The 17,907-nt window shown below is 41.6% G+C and overlaps 1 protein-coding gene across 6 annotated transcripts in view; it reads right to left on the bottom strand.

Moving 5' to 3' along the window:
* Positions 1-3,328: 3,328 nt before the first annotated feature.
* LOC123971976 (partitioning defective 3 homolog) overlaps positions 3,329-17,907 on the bottom strand; it is a 291,948-nt gene continuing 277,369 nt past the window's right edge. For all 6 annotated transcript variants that reach the window (XM_046051123.1, XM_046051122.1, XM_046051124.1 and 3 more), the window contains 3 exons: positions 17,402-17,525; positions 11,572-11,714; positions 3,329-7,334 (listed from right to left, as the gene is read on the bottom strand). In XM_046051123.1, the coding sequence (XP_045907079.1) occupies positions 6,938-7,334; positions 11,572-11,714; positions 17,402-17,525 (664 nt within the window). In that variant the 3' untranslated portion in view covers positions 3,329-6,937. The remainder of the gene's footprint in view (positions 7,335-11,571; positions 11,715-17,401; positions 17,526-17,907) is intronic.

The raw sequence follows: 17,907 nt of genomic DNA, 5'->3' as shown, positions 1-17,907 counted from the left end.
GCACTACCTCACAGAGCAAAAAAGGAACTAAATTAATAAAACAAACAGCCTACAGCCCTTCATGTTACTCTGTATGGCTGTACTTCAGCACAGCGGGGCTTTGTGCCAAAACGTCAGCATTCTGACGGGCTCACAATTATGCCAGTGGTCAGCTAGTATAATGTTTGCCATGTTGTTCACCATCTTACTGTAGTGTGTTAAACACAAAGTGCAACTGGGGCTGATGGGAAAGGTATTAGTTTAGCGGGTATTTGAACCTCCAAATATCATTATTATCTGTATAACTGAATCAACTTTTTAGTTGCAGCAGTTTCCTCGATTTACTGTTCATGTTAAAAGGACATCTTGGACTCCAACTGTGTGGCCAAATATTGTTGACAAAACGTGAAAGAAGCAAAGTGCAAAATCTGTTGGTGAAAATATTGTAGGTCAAACCACTTCAGACACACATAATAACACTATAACATTAACAAAATGAAAATAAACAACATACTATTCATTATCAGCACTTCTGTTAAGCACGGACCTGCCTGGTATTGGGCAAGACGATTGATTTTCGCCCAAAATGCAAAAGAGAAATCCATGTCTGATCCTAGTTGGCTATTTTGTCACCCTATGCGTGCCACACACCTCTGTGAAGCTAGGAGGCTCAGTCAGAACCTCAAACCAACCATTTGTATCCATACCAAACACACATCAAACACCAAGCATCTAAACTTACATCACAACATAAATCGCTCTGTAATCACTGTACATGGCTGCATTTATTGCCATCCAGATATCTCTCATCAGAATCAGAAGGAGCTTTATTGCCAAGTAGTGTTTTACACATACGAGGAATTTGCTGTGGTGATAAGGTGCTACACGTAGACAAACATACACAATACAGTCGACATAAATAAATGTAGAAATATATAAATATGGAATGGAAGAACAACGTTGCAGATGTATACATGTGTATTATTCTGGGTCTGTGCCGTGCAGAAGTAACGCAACGGAAGAGAATATTGTGTACATATAAATATATAAACTGACAACATAAAAATATACAACAAAGATCAACAACAATTATGTGGGATGTGCCAGGTCTGTGCCCGACACGAGATGAAACAGTATTGTGCAGAGACATTTGTATCGTTTGCAAGGGGGGAGTGTCAGTAGGGGACCGGGGCCTTGTTAATGAGGGTAGCTGCAGACGGGAAGAAACTGTTTCTGTGGCGAGAGGTTTTGGTCCTGATGGACCGCAGCCTCCTGCCAGAGGGGAGAGTCTGAAACAGTTTGTGTACGGGGTAGGAGGGCTGCAACTGTACATCCTACACCGCAGTCCGACCACTCTAAAGAAAGCTCAGCTCCAGCTCTGATCAACTGTGTAACTCATATCACTCAAATCACAAAACTCACAGTTATTAACCGAATAATAACAACAAGCACACCAATTTACATTTACAGGTACAACCGCTGAGTTACTTTCCGATTCCGCCGATTTCACTGTTTTCCGTCCAAAAATAACCATTTTCTGTGTGTGAAAATATCTCCCGGCCACCATCTTGGTATTGCGCAATAGGTGAGCTCATAGGTTTCTTTCTCCCCTCAAAATGAATGAGAGAAGAAGTGTTGCTTTGGAACAGACAATCTTTATCGCCGTTTACTGGCTGACTCGTAGTAGCTACGCAGACATCCAATACATCAAACGATTTGTCTGCTCAATACGAAGAGAAAGAGCCTACTCACAGCTCTGTAGTCCTGTTCTCAAGTTAGAAGCTTATAAAGCGTGGGAGTGCTTTTGGTCACAGGAATGTTGATCAATATATCAAGGTTTTGGAAGCTATGTTATTTGGAACATGGTTGTATGGACACAAAGTTTTTTTTTTAAGAAAACTCCCAATAAAAGTGAACATATAAACAGTAAACATGGCCAAAACATTGACATTTGCCAGTGTAATAACTGTTGTTATTATATATAAGATATTCAGTTGCATTAAAATCTACAGGATGATGGTTTTGATGGCAATATTGCTATTAAAATATACATTTTATACCATTTTAATAGAAAATAAATATGTTCATTCACAGTTGACACATATTCCTTAGCTTCTGACCTATCAAAGAAGAGCAGAATTATGCATCTAGGCCTAATGGTTGAGGAGTTATTACTGAGTATTTATTCCTGGAAATAGTTGTCTGTTTCCAAGAGGTTAAAGTCAAACTTCAGTTACGGTGAGAAATTCTGGTTGTCACAAGAGGACACATTTTAAATTATGAGAAAACATTTGATGCTACAGTCCACAGTGTGAACTTACTTCTAATGTCCTCTAATGGGATATACCCAGGACCTTGCTTTTATATCTTTTGTGCTTTTATGTGTTTTTAATGAAAATTGACACCTCTCCTTTGGACAGCATGGCACATGTTATACTATGCAATATATGACATAAAGATGCATGCTAAGAGTTCTAAGAGATGAACCCTGGGTATACCTTTGTGTTTCACACACTGGCATGTCTTGCTTTAAACTAAAAAGGCACTGTGCGTGTTCCATATTTCAGCAGGATTTACCAATGGAGATAGAGGGCCGAGACAGCTGAGCCGGCATCCTGTGTTCTTGTAAATCCATGCTTGCGAGTGCAAAATGTCCTCACTAATGCAAACCCTGGTGTGTGTGTGAGGGCGTGTGGGCATGTGGGTTTCCTCAGTGCACCTTGACGGAAATGCTCTGAAGGTTATTGAGCGTCTATGGTTCAAAAGACTCAAATATACAGTGTTTTTAAAAGTACAAATGGAAACCCCTTCTGTAGTCTGGATCTGACCACTGCATGTTGACTGTTCTTAAACCTCAGTTTCGTCCAGCACATACTTGGCTTAAGTAGTGTTAGCGGTATTTGGTGAGGACGTCACCTTTGACCTTCAGAACAACAACAGTAGCAGAGAGCTGCTCAACAGATCCCCTGTGAGGGACAATGGGAATGTGGTTGGACTTCATAACAGGAAACACAATGGTGTTCAGGGAGATTACCTCAGTGTGTTCAACAGATCGGTTACACAGGGAGACACAGTTGTTGCAGAGAAGCCCAATGTTGGTTTCGGTTACATTTGTACATCAGCTGCTGCACAATTTCCCCACAGGAATTAATGGTGTTTCACATCGTAGGTTATCTCTTCTGTATTCGTCAACTTCTCTGACGGTCACAGAAGAAGAGATGAGCAAGCAGACCTGACAGGTTTGACATTTGACAGCAGAATGAGTCCCTCCTGCTTAATTTAAAACTCATTTGATCCCTGTTGAAAGCCCGGGCAGAGGAAAGAAAAGGTAGGACAGGCAGAAGCAGGCGAGGTTGTAAACAGGATGGAACAGCCTTCCGTTTTATTCTAAATTTGATATGTACAGGAAAAGTGGCTGTTTACATTTCTTAATATATCATGTAAAAGTTTTCTGGAAAAAAACAAAACCAAAACTAAACCATTGCACATCAAGCTTCCATTAGCTTCCAATTATTTTTTATACTTTAAAACACATCATTGTACAGCATGGTTGAAGGCAATGTCAAATGGGATACAAGTACACTGATAACTGCTTGTAAGTGTTGGCTCTTGTAAATAAAATAAAATCAAAAAGGTTCAGGAAGGAGTACCTCAAAACACATTTTAATATGATGAAAAATGTTTTAAAAACACACTGTAGTTTGTGTGCTGTAGTGTCTCTGTTAAACAAATCACATTGTGTCCCTAGTTGTGTAAAATATTATGATATTATCTCAGGCACTTATCAACACCGGACCCTGTAACTGGACAGCTGAACAGTAAAAGTCCATGACATGTAGAGCACAGGTCAAATACATCCTTCTAAATGCGCTAGACTGCATTTCCAGACACACTAGTGTTCACAGCAGGAAGTGCTGGCCACTACAACCAAACACTTTTTTGTACAAAAAAACCCATTCAGAGTGGAGTTTAACTTCACCTACACAGTTTGTATCTTATTTGGTAACGGGACACGTGGATTTAACAACACATTGGCAAGAGGCCATAGTCTGTTTGTGTTGTTACACCCATGTAACATACATAATGCAGAAGGGACATTTTCGTTAGCTTAAAACAGAGTAGTATCGTGAACTTTCCTCAGGTTAAAATACAGGTCTACACACTGGAATAATGCCATCGAAAAGGGCTTTTTTCTTCATCGTCTTACTTTTTCGTTCATCATTTATTACCCCTAGTAAGCCTGTATCTTTCCCCAGCAAGGGCCTTCATTAACCGACAGGAGATAATGTATATCATGCAGCTTCCCTCTGCATATGGAGAGTGTGGGGGAGTGAAGGGCAATTACGTGCTGCCTGTTTGTTTTCCACAGCTTGATGATTTTTTTTGTGCATTTCCCTTTTGTTTAAAGTTCGACCTCAGCTAGGTCTCATTTGTTCACATGCAGGCAGAGACAATCATTTCACAAACATTAGTGATGTCAAAGGAGGGTAGGTACAGACTAAGAGGATTGGTTGCCACCTACTGCAACAATTATAGCAGTGAGCTGGTGGGCTGCGGCAGGGATTTTTCTGCATGTGTCATCAACGCCCAAGGTCTTCTTTCCAACCCACAACTATAGCGGCTAGTTTGACTGATTAGTTCCTCCTCTCTGGATGAAAAAAAATAAATACAATTCAGCTGCTGTAGAGTTTGATTGGAATGAAAATGTAAATACTCTCAGGTCATAATGGAACAAGCCATTGGGCTAGCGTGATTCATAATCACAAATGTCACTGGTTTAAATGGTTTTTAACCCAAAATACAAAAAAACCCCAAAACAAAACCAAAACCATTTACCTCTAGTGCTATGTAGTCATGCAGCTAGTTTTGGTTCAATTTGTCCAGGTTTTCAGATTCTGTCTCCATCCTAATACAATGGAGGTAAATGCAATTTCATTTGTGGTCCTCACAGCCTTTGAAAAGTACGTTTAAAATAAATCAACATCTCCTCAGCAACATCTCTTACCAAAACAATGTCCTGCTTAAGGCCCAGTCAGACGAGCATGTAAAAAGTCAGGAAAATCTATTCATGTCAACGGAATCGCCACAATCTGTAGATGTGCTCACTAGGCGAAGTAAATCTACGTGAAACTTTAGGATCAAGTTCAACTTTAGGCAGGCAAATTCCACTGTTGACCATTAACAATCTGTCTTGACAGTACTGACCTTTGAGGAAATGGAAAGCTGCAGAGTCCAGAATGAAAGAAGCTATCACTAAATAGTTGAGCTGCACCATCTGTTATATTATAAACTGCTCCGCAAAAGACGCATGGTTAAAGAGGGTCGACGGTACAAATATGTATTAAAGAATAAACTATTTGAACTAACTGTCCTGTCCTGAGCTAATGAGTCTGCTGACTGACACATAGCGAACTCTATTGTGACCGTACATGTGTCTGACTAGTGCTCTGACTAGTGGCACTTTCTAGTGTGACCAGGCCTTTACTGTGGATAATTCACAGACTGTGACATAGTGAGATGTTTTCATACAACTTCTTTGGAAGAAAGTAGTTCAAAGAAACATTTCTGTGAATTCTGGAGAAGTGTCAGCTAAATGCTTAAACGATAAAAATGCAGAAAGCAATTACAGTAATTGAAAGCAATTAACTCTTGAGGCCAATTTTGCCTTTTGTTAAAAAAAGGAGAAAAGCCCCAGCTAATCTCACGCTGGGAGGCTCATTGTCTCTTTATCCATCTACATTCTGGCTCTTTTTCTTTTGCTTTTATTCCTCTCTTTATGTCAGAAGCCGGGCCCTCTGTCGGTGCCTCTGGTGGCAGCGTTCTTTGGCTCTGGCAGGCAGCAGGTGGCTATTGATGAAAAATTCAGTGCAGAGCCTGACTCGGGAGACGAGGAGGTGGGTGGTAGTGGGTAGCAGGAGGAAGACTTACGGGAAGGGGAGCGGTGAAATGAGATGAGAGGAAGGTGGGAGATGAGCAAGGAGGGGAGTGGAAGAGGAGGATAAAGGTGGTGTTGAGGTAGAAGAAGAAAGAAAGGTAATGAACAGAGAGACGACGAGAACAACGAGAGGATGGGCGCCAGAGCTCCAGACAGACAGGCAGGCGGGCCAGCGAATCAAGCCCAGGGCGGCGCAGGGGGGCCAGGCAAAGGATCAGAGCTGTCTTCCCTCTCTGCCTGGGTCTCCTCCACAGAGATAACACACGATATGAATCATTTATGAGGGGGGCTTTTTTATTAATAACTCACACACCGTGCCCTGCTTCTTTCATACACTTTGCCTTGTTTTCTCTGCTCCCCGGGGAGTGCTCGAGTGAGAGAGCTCGATCGCTGAGGAGAAAACACTGGAAGTAGAAAAAACCCCCCAAAAAAAAACAGATTGCAGAGAAACGCCAGCAGCGTCGGTAGGGGTTGAATGTTAACTTTAGTGAAGCGAAGAAAGGGTGATTTGTGACCGATGGGAAGAGTCATCCATGGGACATTTTGTAAAGTCACGGCACACTTGACTGTGAAACATGTACCTCTCCGCACACAAACCCACACAGAAACTTACGCCTCCCCCGGGGCTCAGAAGAACACCCACTCACTTGCCTGTCTGCCCATTTGATTGTCGGTCCGTGACAGTGCCAGAACTCGATGAATCAGAGTCCTGAACGACTGTGAACAAGCATCGTGTTTGTGAATGCAGAGAAGGCACTGAGTGTCTCGTGTTTGTAGGAGGGACTGAGTGACTACTGGTATAGGTCATCGGCACAGCGAGGAATTGAACACAAACACCCACATACTGAGTACACTTCACAACTGTTTACCTCTAGGATCATTGCTAAGCTATAAGACCTCTAAGGTTGTCCCTTTGTCAAGATTTGTAGCGTCCACTTTTGCGGTTTCTTTAAGGAAACCCCCTTCGCTCTTAAAACTTAAGTTCTCTGTTCCGCTCTTCATCCATCAGTCCAATAATACTCATCAAGAATAAAAAAGTCTTCCTTTCTCTGACCCCAATCTATTAAGCCTTGCTAACTGGGAAGGCGAAGGTGGCACATCGTGGCGGTACGGGCCCTTGGGGGAGGCTGGGTCCTTCAGGTGCATTGTGGAGTACCCCTCATAGCTGCTGTTACTGGTGCTCTCCTGCATTAACTTCCCTTTGGCTTCCTGCTCTCTGCGCCTCTGCTCCTGCCTCAGCAGCTCCTGGGCTTCCAGAAGGACTCTGGCGTTGACCCCAACGCCGCCCGGGTAGCCGTTCCTGGAGCCCTGGTAGCTGGAGTACCGGGGGTTGTCCTTTGCTGTCTGGAAGCCCTCGCCAGGTGGGTATGCCTTATCCCAGGAGTCCTGTGAGATGGAGCTGGGATTCTTCCTGGGTTGCCTGGTGCGGAGAGAGGAAACAGGACAGGAACATGTGGGATGTGGTTTGACTTTTGTTTTCATGATTCCTTAAACATAAACAGAAATGACAGAGTCATCATTTGTTCAACCCTTTAAAGCCTATGCTTTCATAAGCATAGTCACTGCAAGTCTCAGCTAACATGCCATATATAGTTATTATCAGAATATGGTAGCCATAATTTGTCATACTAGCAGTACAGTTCATGTTGTATTGAGCGTGTAAAGAGGGCACTGTTAATGTTCTAGGAATCGATATTGTAAAACATAAAAAAAAAGTTCTTTTTTAAATTTATATTTGGGAGTTAGGGCACTGAACTCACCTTCATTACTTTGTGATGAAAACAGAAAGTGTAGAGTGGTCAGACTGTGGGCTGCACCCAACTACCGTTTAATTCACTTATATTTGTTTTTATTACACTCACAAATGTGAAATTCGGAAAGTTATGCTTCATTAGCTTCTAAAGGTTCCCATTTTGCACAGTAACTATTAATGCACTTTTTTCCCCCCACACAGATCTGTGTCATTGAGAAACTGGGATTTCTGATACAAAAGGCATACATGAGCTCATAGGGGTTAAAACAATCACAAGTGTGCCAGCAACTGCTCTCTCATTCTTTCTTTCTCAAACACTTTATTTCTCCATGACACACAACATCAACCCTCTGAGCCACATCTCGTGGCCTGGCATGGTGGCAAAAATATTGCCTGCAACAGAAATGTTTGTTCACATCCTACATATTACCTTTTAGGAGAGGGCCTTGCGTTTAGATGTTTGTTGAAAAATGATTTTTCTGTCAGCTGCTTGGTAGCCAACAGATCACATCGAATGGATAAGAGGCACCATTACAGCCTCACAAACTGCCTCAGGGCAAGTACCAGCCCACGGTAACAACATACAGAGATACCTAACCATGTCAAAGCCCCCTTAAAGCGCATTAGGCCCATTTCAAGACTGACATAAACAACCATTGGATCTGACAGACAGTAACAGCAAACCTTTCGCAGATGGAAAAATGAGGCGACCATTTTGCCCACAATGGATTCACCAAGGCTGATATTTGACACCTAACACAAGTGTCTTAAAGGCACAGTTAGTTATCATGCGTCTGGGGGGCTGCCTCGCCCTTTACCAGAAAGATGTGGGGCGAAAAATCCAGATGTGTGACATCACCTCTCATTTCTGCTTGGCTAGCCTCTTTGTGGCAACCCTGCCTTTGTGTGTGTGTGTGTGTGTGTGTGTGTGTATGAGCCCATACGATATGCATGAGTGTCCCAAGCCCTACAGCTCCACCCATTTATCTTGAGGGCAAGGCAAAACCAGAGCAAAGAGAGAAGATGATGACACACCAAAGCATCAATGGGCTTTTGACTCTGAGCCATGCATAATTAGCAGGTTTATCAGCCAGCTGTGAAGAAATCGTATTATTCTTGTGTTTGGATTTGAGTAGGAAGGGGAGAAAAAAATCCTTAATGAGAATAGAAAAGACCTTTGTTTTTATTCAACAGAGATTGAATGAAATTGGGAATGGATACGCTTCTCGATCGGTGAGATAGGAGAATATAGCCCAGGTTTATTCTTGCACACGGTTGAGTGATTCCAATTTTCAGAGACAGGCGTCCCTGGCATCTGATTTCATTTCATATGTTGACAAAGAGGCCAAAGCCGGTCTGCCTCCCTGCTGAGAAATGCAAACCAGATTGCTCTCTCTGTCTGATGCCGTGCCAAAGAGGGGCTTGTACATGTGTGATAAATACAGAAAGATGTATACTGTTCTATATTCTGTGCATACACACGGCGAAGCATGACAGATGATAAAAAAAAAAATAAATAAATAGCGGGAAAGGTGACAGAGTGAGACTAAGAGAAAAGAGGGAGACTTTGTGAGAGGTTGTAGTGCAGGTTAGATAGACATGTGATTGTGACACATATGCATGCATGCAGACACAAGTGAGACCAAATGCCACTGCAGCTGTTGTAGCCAGCCTTTAACCTCCCATAATGGCATTATTTTGGCTCTGAAATCAATGGTGCTCAATGGGCCCTTCATCCGCCGTCACCGTTTCAAATGGCAGCGGTTTATTTTTACTCACAGCTCCTTGTTTAGGGGAAGGGTCTCGCCCAGAAGGGAACTGACCTTTATCTAAAATGAAAGCTGTTTTTTAAGGAATGCGACCACCATTAATCACGTCTCCATTCACAATCCAGTCATGCTCTTATGAAGGATTTTGCCCTCCAAGTAAAACATTGGACCCATATGCATCCCATCAAGGCGGTGATCTCCTAAACACCATATTTACTCTGTCTCAGCCTCTGACTTCACACGATGGTATGCTCTAAGTCAAACAATAGTTAAATGTTCTCAAGATACTACAGCAGGGTTTATCCAAACAGAACACTTTCTTAATGGAATTAGTGGAGAAGTGCAGGGACAGGGCCACAGCATGTTGCCTCTGGCCGCTGGAGCGAGGCGGTAGTTCATTAATCTTTCAGCAAAGCTGCCTGCAATATTTATCAAGGAAGGGATTTATGTCAATAACAGTGGATTAGAGTAAGATGGTGAAGTAATAGAAGATAATGTATTTAATGTTGTATATGCACGGTAAGTTGATGATGTGCAGCAGCACACCTCTGCTTGGTTTGACCTTGCAGGGTGTTTGAGAGTTTGAGCGAGTGATTACAGCCTGCTTAGGGAAATATAATAACTTTATTTCCTCCTGGACAGTTCATGCCTGAACATTCTGGCGTTTGTGCATAAGTACTTAACATTTTGACAATTTTTAATGCAGGTTTTCCAGTTATAAGTGGATAATTTAATATATTTTTATGCTTTTCCAGGCAGCCATTGGTTTCCATTAATTTCTCTACAGTATTAAAGTCTATTGACTGAGTTGCTCCATCTATTCACAGTCAAGTTACAACATCAGGTCAAGTTAATATCATCTTTCCAGCTCACGTGCATCAAATTTTTATTTAATATTTATTGCTACTTAGAATCGAGGGCCTGTCAATACTACTGTTTTGTAAGTATAGATTACAAACCCTGTGTAAATTCACATGACCTGACATTATTGTAGAAGAAGAAGAAATTCCTTTACCAATGGCAACCATGTTTGATTAAACCAAGTGATACGGTAAAAAACAGTGAAGGTGGTAGTCCTGTCAATTTAATAGGTACATTTTGAAAGACATCTTATTTGGTAGAACACAACAAAATGGTATTTTGAGAGCATTCTAAACTGGACAAAAAAATATTTTGAAAGTTTAAGCAAACGACACTTTTTGGTTTGGATTTTACTTTAACTTGATAATGAAGCGATTCTGATTTGAAATACAAAATTTTGTCTTTTAAACAACTTACAATATCCGATTTCTGAAATGGTTTTGTATTATAAAGAATTCCAATATTTTAACTTGAGTGATCATTTTTTCCAACTCATTTCACACCACGGAGAGCAAGGTTTTGTCTATTGACTTCAAACGTCCAAATGAAATGTTCACTCTGAAGGCAGAAATTCAACTTTACAACTACCAAACCTAAACTAAAAAATAAACAAACATTTTAAGCCCAAATGTAAGCAATGCCCACAAATATTCACTTTTAAAATAAAGACAAATGTCCCCATGTCTCCAATAAGTCACTTCCTGTACCCGCTATCCCTCACCACACACACACACACACACCCTAGCACTTCCTGTAACAACAGGCAGTCATAGCATGCAGATCAAAGGGAATTACATTAACGGAGAGGAAAGCAATCATGTCAGATCTGTGTGAGAGGGTAATATGATCTGTCCATTTCAAAGCTGTGTGTGTGTGCGTGTAGGTCTGTGGGATGAAACTGGCCGGCTATAGACCCGTTTCTTATTCAGATGTTCTATATATATAATCTGCTATCATTACTGTCACAAGGCCATTACATTGAATCTGACATAATCTGACAGGCATGTACGAGCACGCACGCACGCTCTTGATACATTATGGCACATTATATCAAATTACAAGTCTACAGAACACGCAGAGAACCTCCTGGACACATTTCATATAAGACAAACAGCAGGAACACAAGAAGATTCAACATGTACTAACACACACACAATGTCTAACAAACACAACACAATCTCTTAGCACATGTATATTGTTAGACAGACAGAAACACAACATTATATCAAGCCTGTCACACCCACATGCGCTCTCTCTCCGTCCATCACTCTTACCGTGGCAGGGAGCTGTACTGCCGCTGTGCCTGGGCGAACGAGTCTCTCTCCTCCTGTCTCTGCCTTTGCATCTGAACCTCGACCGACACCGAGTGGCGACCCGGTTGGCTGTACCCACCCGGACCATTGCTGCTGGTGTTTGACTGAAAACAGCAAGATGGCAGCTTGGTTAACTCTGATGTCCCCATTGTGATAATTATTACTCCATATATGTGTTTTTATTTGACAAGAATTCACACTTGATTGAAATCCCGCCCAATACAATGAGTGGAAATGAGCACATTGTGGATATTTGATGTACAGTGTTTAAATTCAATATTATTTTATTGATCTCAGACAATAAATTTTTGTTTATGACAGTTACTTTGCGTTGACACACCCAGAGTTAAATACATATTGATGAATTTTCTGTGTTCACTTAAATATTGAGGATGCTGAACTGTCTGCAGCGCTAATGCAAGATAGATGCATGAACGGGAGATGTTCTAACACTCTAACACAAGAAGTGATAAATTAATAAATAAATAAAAGATTATATTGTAAATTAAAATATTTTCATGTTTAAGCCTTTTTGGTTTCCACTCCAGCTATGGTAATTTTCATCCTGTATTTTTGCTTGAATTTAATGATTTTTTTGGGGCACCTGTGGGTGATAAATATGTACTATCTATAAAAAAAAATTATTTTAGAAAAACTGATGTTTAAAAATAAAAGATTTTTACCCCAAAGCAATGAGACACTCAAATCTATCTCTTATGATGGGTTTAATCAAGCTCAGATATCATAATTAGGATGAATTCATTATGAATCAGGTACTGTATGAATAAAAGGCATTATGTCTGCTAGAACAAATGAAAATCTCGTATTTTTTTCCTAATTAACAAATTCATGCAAAATTTTTACCCTCCTCGGATAACTGAAAATCAACACACTTGAAGTCAAGGTTTCCACACAGTAGCCCATTAAAACTAGCAGCGGTCCCTGACACAGGACACCTCACAAAATCTCCCACTGCCCCCCGCACCCCCAAGTCCAAACCACAGACACTTACCAGCATTTAGTTGGGCAGACACACCCTGAGCTCGTCTCTTCTCAGGTCAAAATGAAGGTGAGACACAGACAGACAGGAAGGGAAGTGAGGGAGGGGCCATGCTGGAGACTCAGAGCAGGGGTGCAGTGATGAGACGATGTGGAGGTTAGTGGGTGTTAATGAAGGAGATAACACTCGGTGTAGTGACACTGTGACAGTTCCCCCCCCCCCTTGCCAAACAGCCTTGTACAGTAGATAATCACCTCCACGTTATTAAGTCACATGTGCACACACAGTCGTGATGAGTGTTATGTACATTTGTAAATATCTGCAAGTTTGTAATGATTTTAAGGTGCAAAATATAATTTTAAAGGAATTATTCTTTTATTTTATGAATGTATATACAGGCATATGCACAAACACCCAGCCATTCATTAAAATATACTAATGCATCTCTTATTCCAACCCAGTGGGGTTTAGTATCCTTGAAACAAACTACTTTGTACAATGTTTGCCCAACCATGTCTAAAGGCAAAGGTATTTATACCTGTTCCCAATAGCCGTCTTGGCCTCCCCCCGGCTGCATCCCATTTTCTACCTGATTTTTCTCTAAAAGCCGTATGTCCTCGCTCACTGTAGTATCACAGAATTTATTTTTCAAATGGGGATAATGGCACACACTTTCATATATTCTCTCTTTAAAGGCACTCATGGTGTTGCACTCGGGTTTTACACACAGGAAAAGACTGAAGCAGCTGCCTGGGACAGATGTTCAAATCCTGCCTACTTCCGTAACCTCTGTACACATGGCTAATTGCTGGGCAAAGTAGGTGTGATTCAGTTTTGTAATGTTTTAAAAACTGTTGGATGCTACTCCTCCCCGCCACGAGGGGCATTCTGACACTATGTGCCTGACATAAGCCCTCACCTTTTACCTTAACCTAAAGCTAACTGTAACCCAAACAGAACCGAACAAAATGTCTTCACTGTCAAGTTCTAAAAACTGGTCCTCACAAAGATGGATGATGTACGAGAGTGCACATCCACACAGAGAGCATACACTAATATCGCTCTCAGCAGCAGAGCACCACCTCAAGGTCCAGCCCACGCTTGTACCACAACTCCTTCAGCTCCTCCAATGTTCATTAGTGGTGTGGGTTCAATAATTGTGTCGTAACACAAAGGCAATCTAATTACTTTTATGGCTGTGCAATGTATTCAGAGCCTGGCGGGATCACTGTGGACATCAGTTGGTGGGAAGGCCATAAAACGATTAAGAGTGCTAAAAAGACACTCCCCTTTAAACCAAATGAAGCCGAGGGCAATCATCTCTGGAATTGATTGGCATTGCCTCAGTGCTCAGTGACCACAAGGATAGGCTGGCATACAGCTGAGAGGGAGGGTGAGTACCCACACAACTATATTGCATAGCTGAATTGAAAATTACCCGTGAGTAAATTACAGTCCCAATATTTTTCACATGAGAAAGAAATCCCCTTAGCAGTTTAGGATTGTTGAATATTCCTACAGTAGGAATATATTGGCTCATCTGCCTCAACACAGTGACTGTAGAGGGGAGGGGGAAAACACCCTACAGGAATCCAGATAATAGCAGTATTAAAATGTTACAGTAAAATACAAGAGGAAATATTATGCCCTCTCTAAACCCCCAGCATCAAGTGAATGAACTCCTCTTTTCCCCTAGTGGTATAAATGAGTGCAATAAAGCTGGCCCGGTGCTGCCGTGAGAGCCAGCATCAGTCATCCTGATGGAATTAGACCGTGCTACCCACAATCACCCCCCTGCTCCCCAAACTATGGTGAAAAAGAGGAGGGGGCTCCCATCGCAAACGGGAGATATTGTTGATATATGTTGGAGAACGTCATGTGCCTAAATAGGGACGGTTAAGAAAACAGCTTGTGTTTTTAATATCAAGTAAACTATTATCTTTTAGATCAGCTGATTTATAGTTTAGTAGTAGGGAGTCCGAGCCGGCGCCTTCACTTTGAGTTTTGGACTGTTGGTTGGACAAAACAAGTAAAGATATTCCATTTACAATGATGAACAATGACAACAGAAAGGTAACAAATCTCAGAATCTGGACCTAGGAAAAATACTTAAAACTTCTATCGATGTTGACTTCTCTATGGATCTATGAATCTGACTAACCATTTCAGCACAAAAATAGATATTTTCTTCTGCAAACCTACCTAAGATCTATTTGATCTGTTTGATTTATTTTTAGCATAACCATTTCCTGCCATATTAAAAACAGCATATAAATGTAAGCAGTACCTCATATGCAGCACTATCCTGGCATACACTGTAAGGGGGCAGTTGTAGGTGAATTAAGGAAAAGGACACTGGCTCCTTGCACATCGCTCAGATGAAGCAACAAAATGTAATATATGCATGGGGGAGGTAATTGAATTTCAAAGGCACATTCTCCTGCTTTCCATACGGCCCACCAGTATGGCCAGGGCATGAGCCTAATAACAGGCAATTACTACAGCAAGCCTGAGCGTGAGATGCACTCTGACAAGGTAAAGGGCGTTAAAAAGATCATTTGAGGGTTCCTCAGACTGAGGGTTCCTGGAAGATCCCCCAGTTAAAGCAACAGAAAAGCTGGTTTGATATATGTATTTATTTATAGAATTAAATATTCAGCAGTACTTAATGTAAGAATTGAATGCTTAGTGAGATTTGCAAACTTACTTATTACTTTACTTATTCTCGCATTAGGCAGCTTTTCATTTCAATCCCAATTTTTTTATTTAAAAGTTCTTGTATGGCTGCGCATGCTTAGACAAATGTTAGTAACATAAATGAGTTTTGGTACCCATAAAAAACATTACGTTTTACAATACCTTACTTTGAGGAGTATAATATCTCACAGCACTAGTATAGAAAATTTTCATGTCCTATGTCAAAGATTTCTTTGGCAACCAAGCAGAATAATCCAAAAAATGGATAGGTGGATATTTCTGACCAGAGACTGCAGAAAATCTATGCTGAACCCCACTGCATACAGTAAGAGGCGGATTAGGAAAAGTTGTTTTCAGTAAATTTACACAAATTTGTATGAACAATCATTTTGTGAAGAACCCTTTAATGTTCAAAAGCTCTCTTTGGAATCCTTAACTTTCAGAGTGTGGTTTACCTAATACTGAGTTGACATGGGAAAATGAGACTTGCGACAATAGTGAATGTGCTGCAGTTGATGTAAGCAAACATAATGCTGCAGTATTGTTGGGCTCTTTAATTGAGAGCATGCTCGGTTGTTTAGCGACAAAGGGAGAGGTGACCTGCGCACTTCTTTCCCACACTGTGCTGCTTTTGCCGTACAATGCCAGCTGGAATGTGCACCAGTCCTTCGAACCCATTAAGACTCATGACTCTGCCGAATGCAAAACAAAACCATACATTTTTATTGGATTTATCAGCTAGAAAAAGGCCAGAGCATACAATAGGTGGTTCGTGAGCTGTAACTTTATCATTTAATTTATTAATCATAGGACCAAATTCTCCCATTGCATACCAGAGATGGGGCAAAGCTACAGTGGGACATTGTAGTGTAGACACCAGCAGTAAAAAGAGTTCATATAGAAATATACAAAAACACAGTTGTGTGTGGAAAATGACCTTGTATAGAAACAACCAACAAGGAAAATTTATATAATTTGTTGTAAAGCACGCAATTTACATCACACCTAGTGTCTAGTTTGGGACAACACAAATTTGTGCTACTTATCACGATAGCTTAAATTCATTACACTAATATGTATTATGTCATAATGTGTTTGTATTAGAATATGTTGTGATAGAATTTGTGTGAAATCAACAAAAATGTGTGCTGTCCCAAACTAGATAAAGGTATGTGGTGAAAATGACTCCTTTAGTGTGTAAAACAATAATATAATACACATAACACAGAGATGCTACCATTTAAAAAAAAAAGTAGTAAAATCTCGCCTTTAAAATTTTTCATTTGCTACAGCTGACTGTTCATATAATCATCATGATTTGTTATGTAAAATAATGTAAAACCAAGTGCACTTGAGTTTTGGTGCAAGGAAGCAGGGAGGACTAAAATAAATACTAAAAATATGACAAGCGATTTCATCACTCCAAAAAACTTTGAAGGCATTCAGATTTTGCTCGCTTATTATTACCCCATGTTGCTTCAGAATGCACTAATTATCCCCTCTTGTTAACCAGTGAAGCTTTGGATTAAATAAATGTCACGTACACAACCTCACCTTTAAACTGTAAAAAGGCACAGTTAAAACAAAGGGTGTACAAATGAGACCCCCCCGTACACAGAAACAACGTGAAGACAAACCCAAATCCATGAGGTGGCGGGCGGTTCCATGTGGGTGACACAAAAACAGGAACAATGAGTAGATTGTGACAGGTGGGTGGGGTTAGTGATGGTTGGTTCAGGAGGTGTGCAAACTCCTGCATGCAGGTGGTTGAACATTTGAGGGTGAGGGGTGTTAGCATTAGCACAATTAGCCAGGAAGGCCCATGGAGGTTAATGGTAATCCTAAGGTGGGGACAGGGTGATATCATCAGTCTTGTTCATAGCTGGTAGTAGTGGGGTTAGTGATGGTTAGCACCATACTCCAGTTAGCCACGGGTACTGTCGGGTGCTAACACCGTTAGCTCTTTCCTCAGGCTAGCATTTGAAGTTACATGTCCAGAGTCGTGGTCTGGTAGAGGTCGTTTCTTGACATGAACAGTCCTACAGTCTAACCATCTTCTCCGGCAGACAGGCTCCTGTCATTTCAGACACTCACCCACGGCTGCTCGAAGCTGTAGGTCCTCCTACGGTCGTCCGGGTCGTCAGGGACGTTCTGGGACTGCTGGAACTCCTGCCTCAGCCTCTGTATCCGGTCGTGGTTGCTAGGGGCTAGCCGGTTACTGGGGAATGAGGAGAGAACAGGGGGGAGATGGATGAGTGTGAGAGGTCCATTGTGAACAAGTGACCTAGTTCTATCAGTGCAGGGGGAAATGGCCCGCAGGATGAAGTTCTTTAAAGTCCAGCGTGCTTTGTCTATGAACTGATCAAATGCGTTGTTGACACTGGAAAAGCAACCCAGATACATTCAACCCAGATAAAACATAAAACATTATAAGTGAGGGCAGAGCCAAGAGCGGGCTTGTTATTATTCATAACAACGAACAAAGACTAGTGATGAACGGTGAGCAGTACCACAAGAGCAGTACCACAAGAGCCCCCCCCCCCCCCCCCCCCCCCCCCCCCCCCCCCCCCCCCCCCCCCCCCCCCCCCCCCCCCCCCCCC

This window comes from Micropterus dolomieu, linkage group LG06 (assembly GCF_021292245.1).
Source record: "Micropterus dolomieu isolate WLL.071019.BEF.003 ecotype Adirondacks linkage group LG06, ASM2129224v1, whole genome shotgun sequence".
NCBI lineage: Eukaryota > Metazoa > Chordata > Actinopteri > Centrarchiformes > Centrarchidae > Micropterus > Micropterus dolomieu.
Note: the sequence above shows the minus strand (reverse complement) of the source record. Positions and strands in the feature narration are given on the sequence as shown.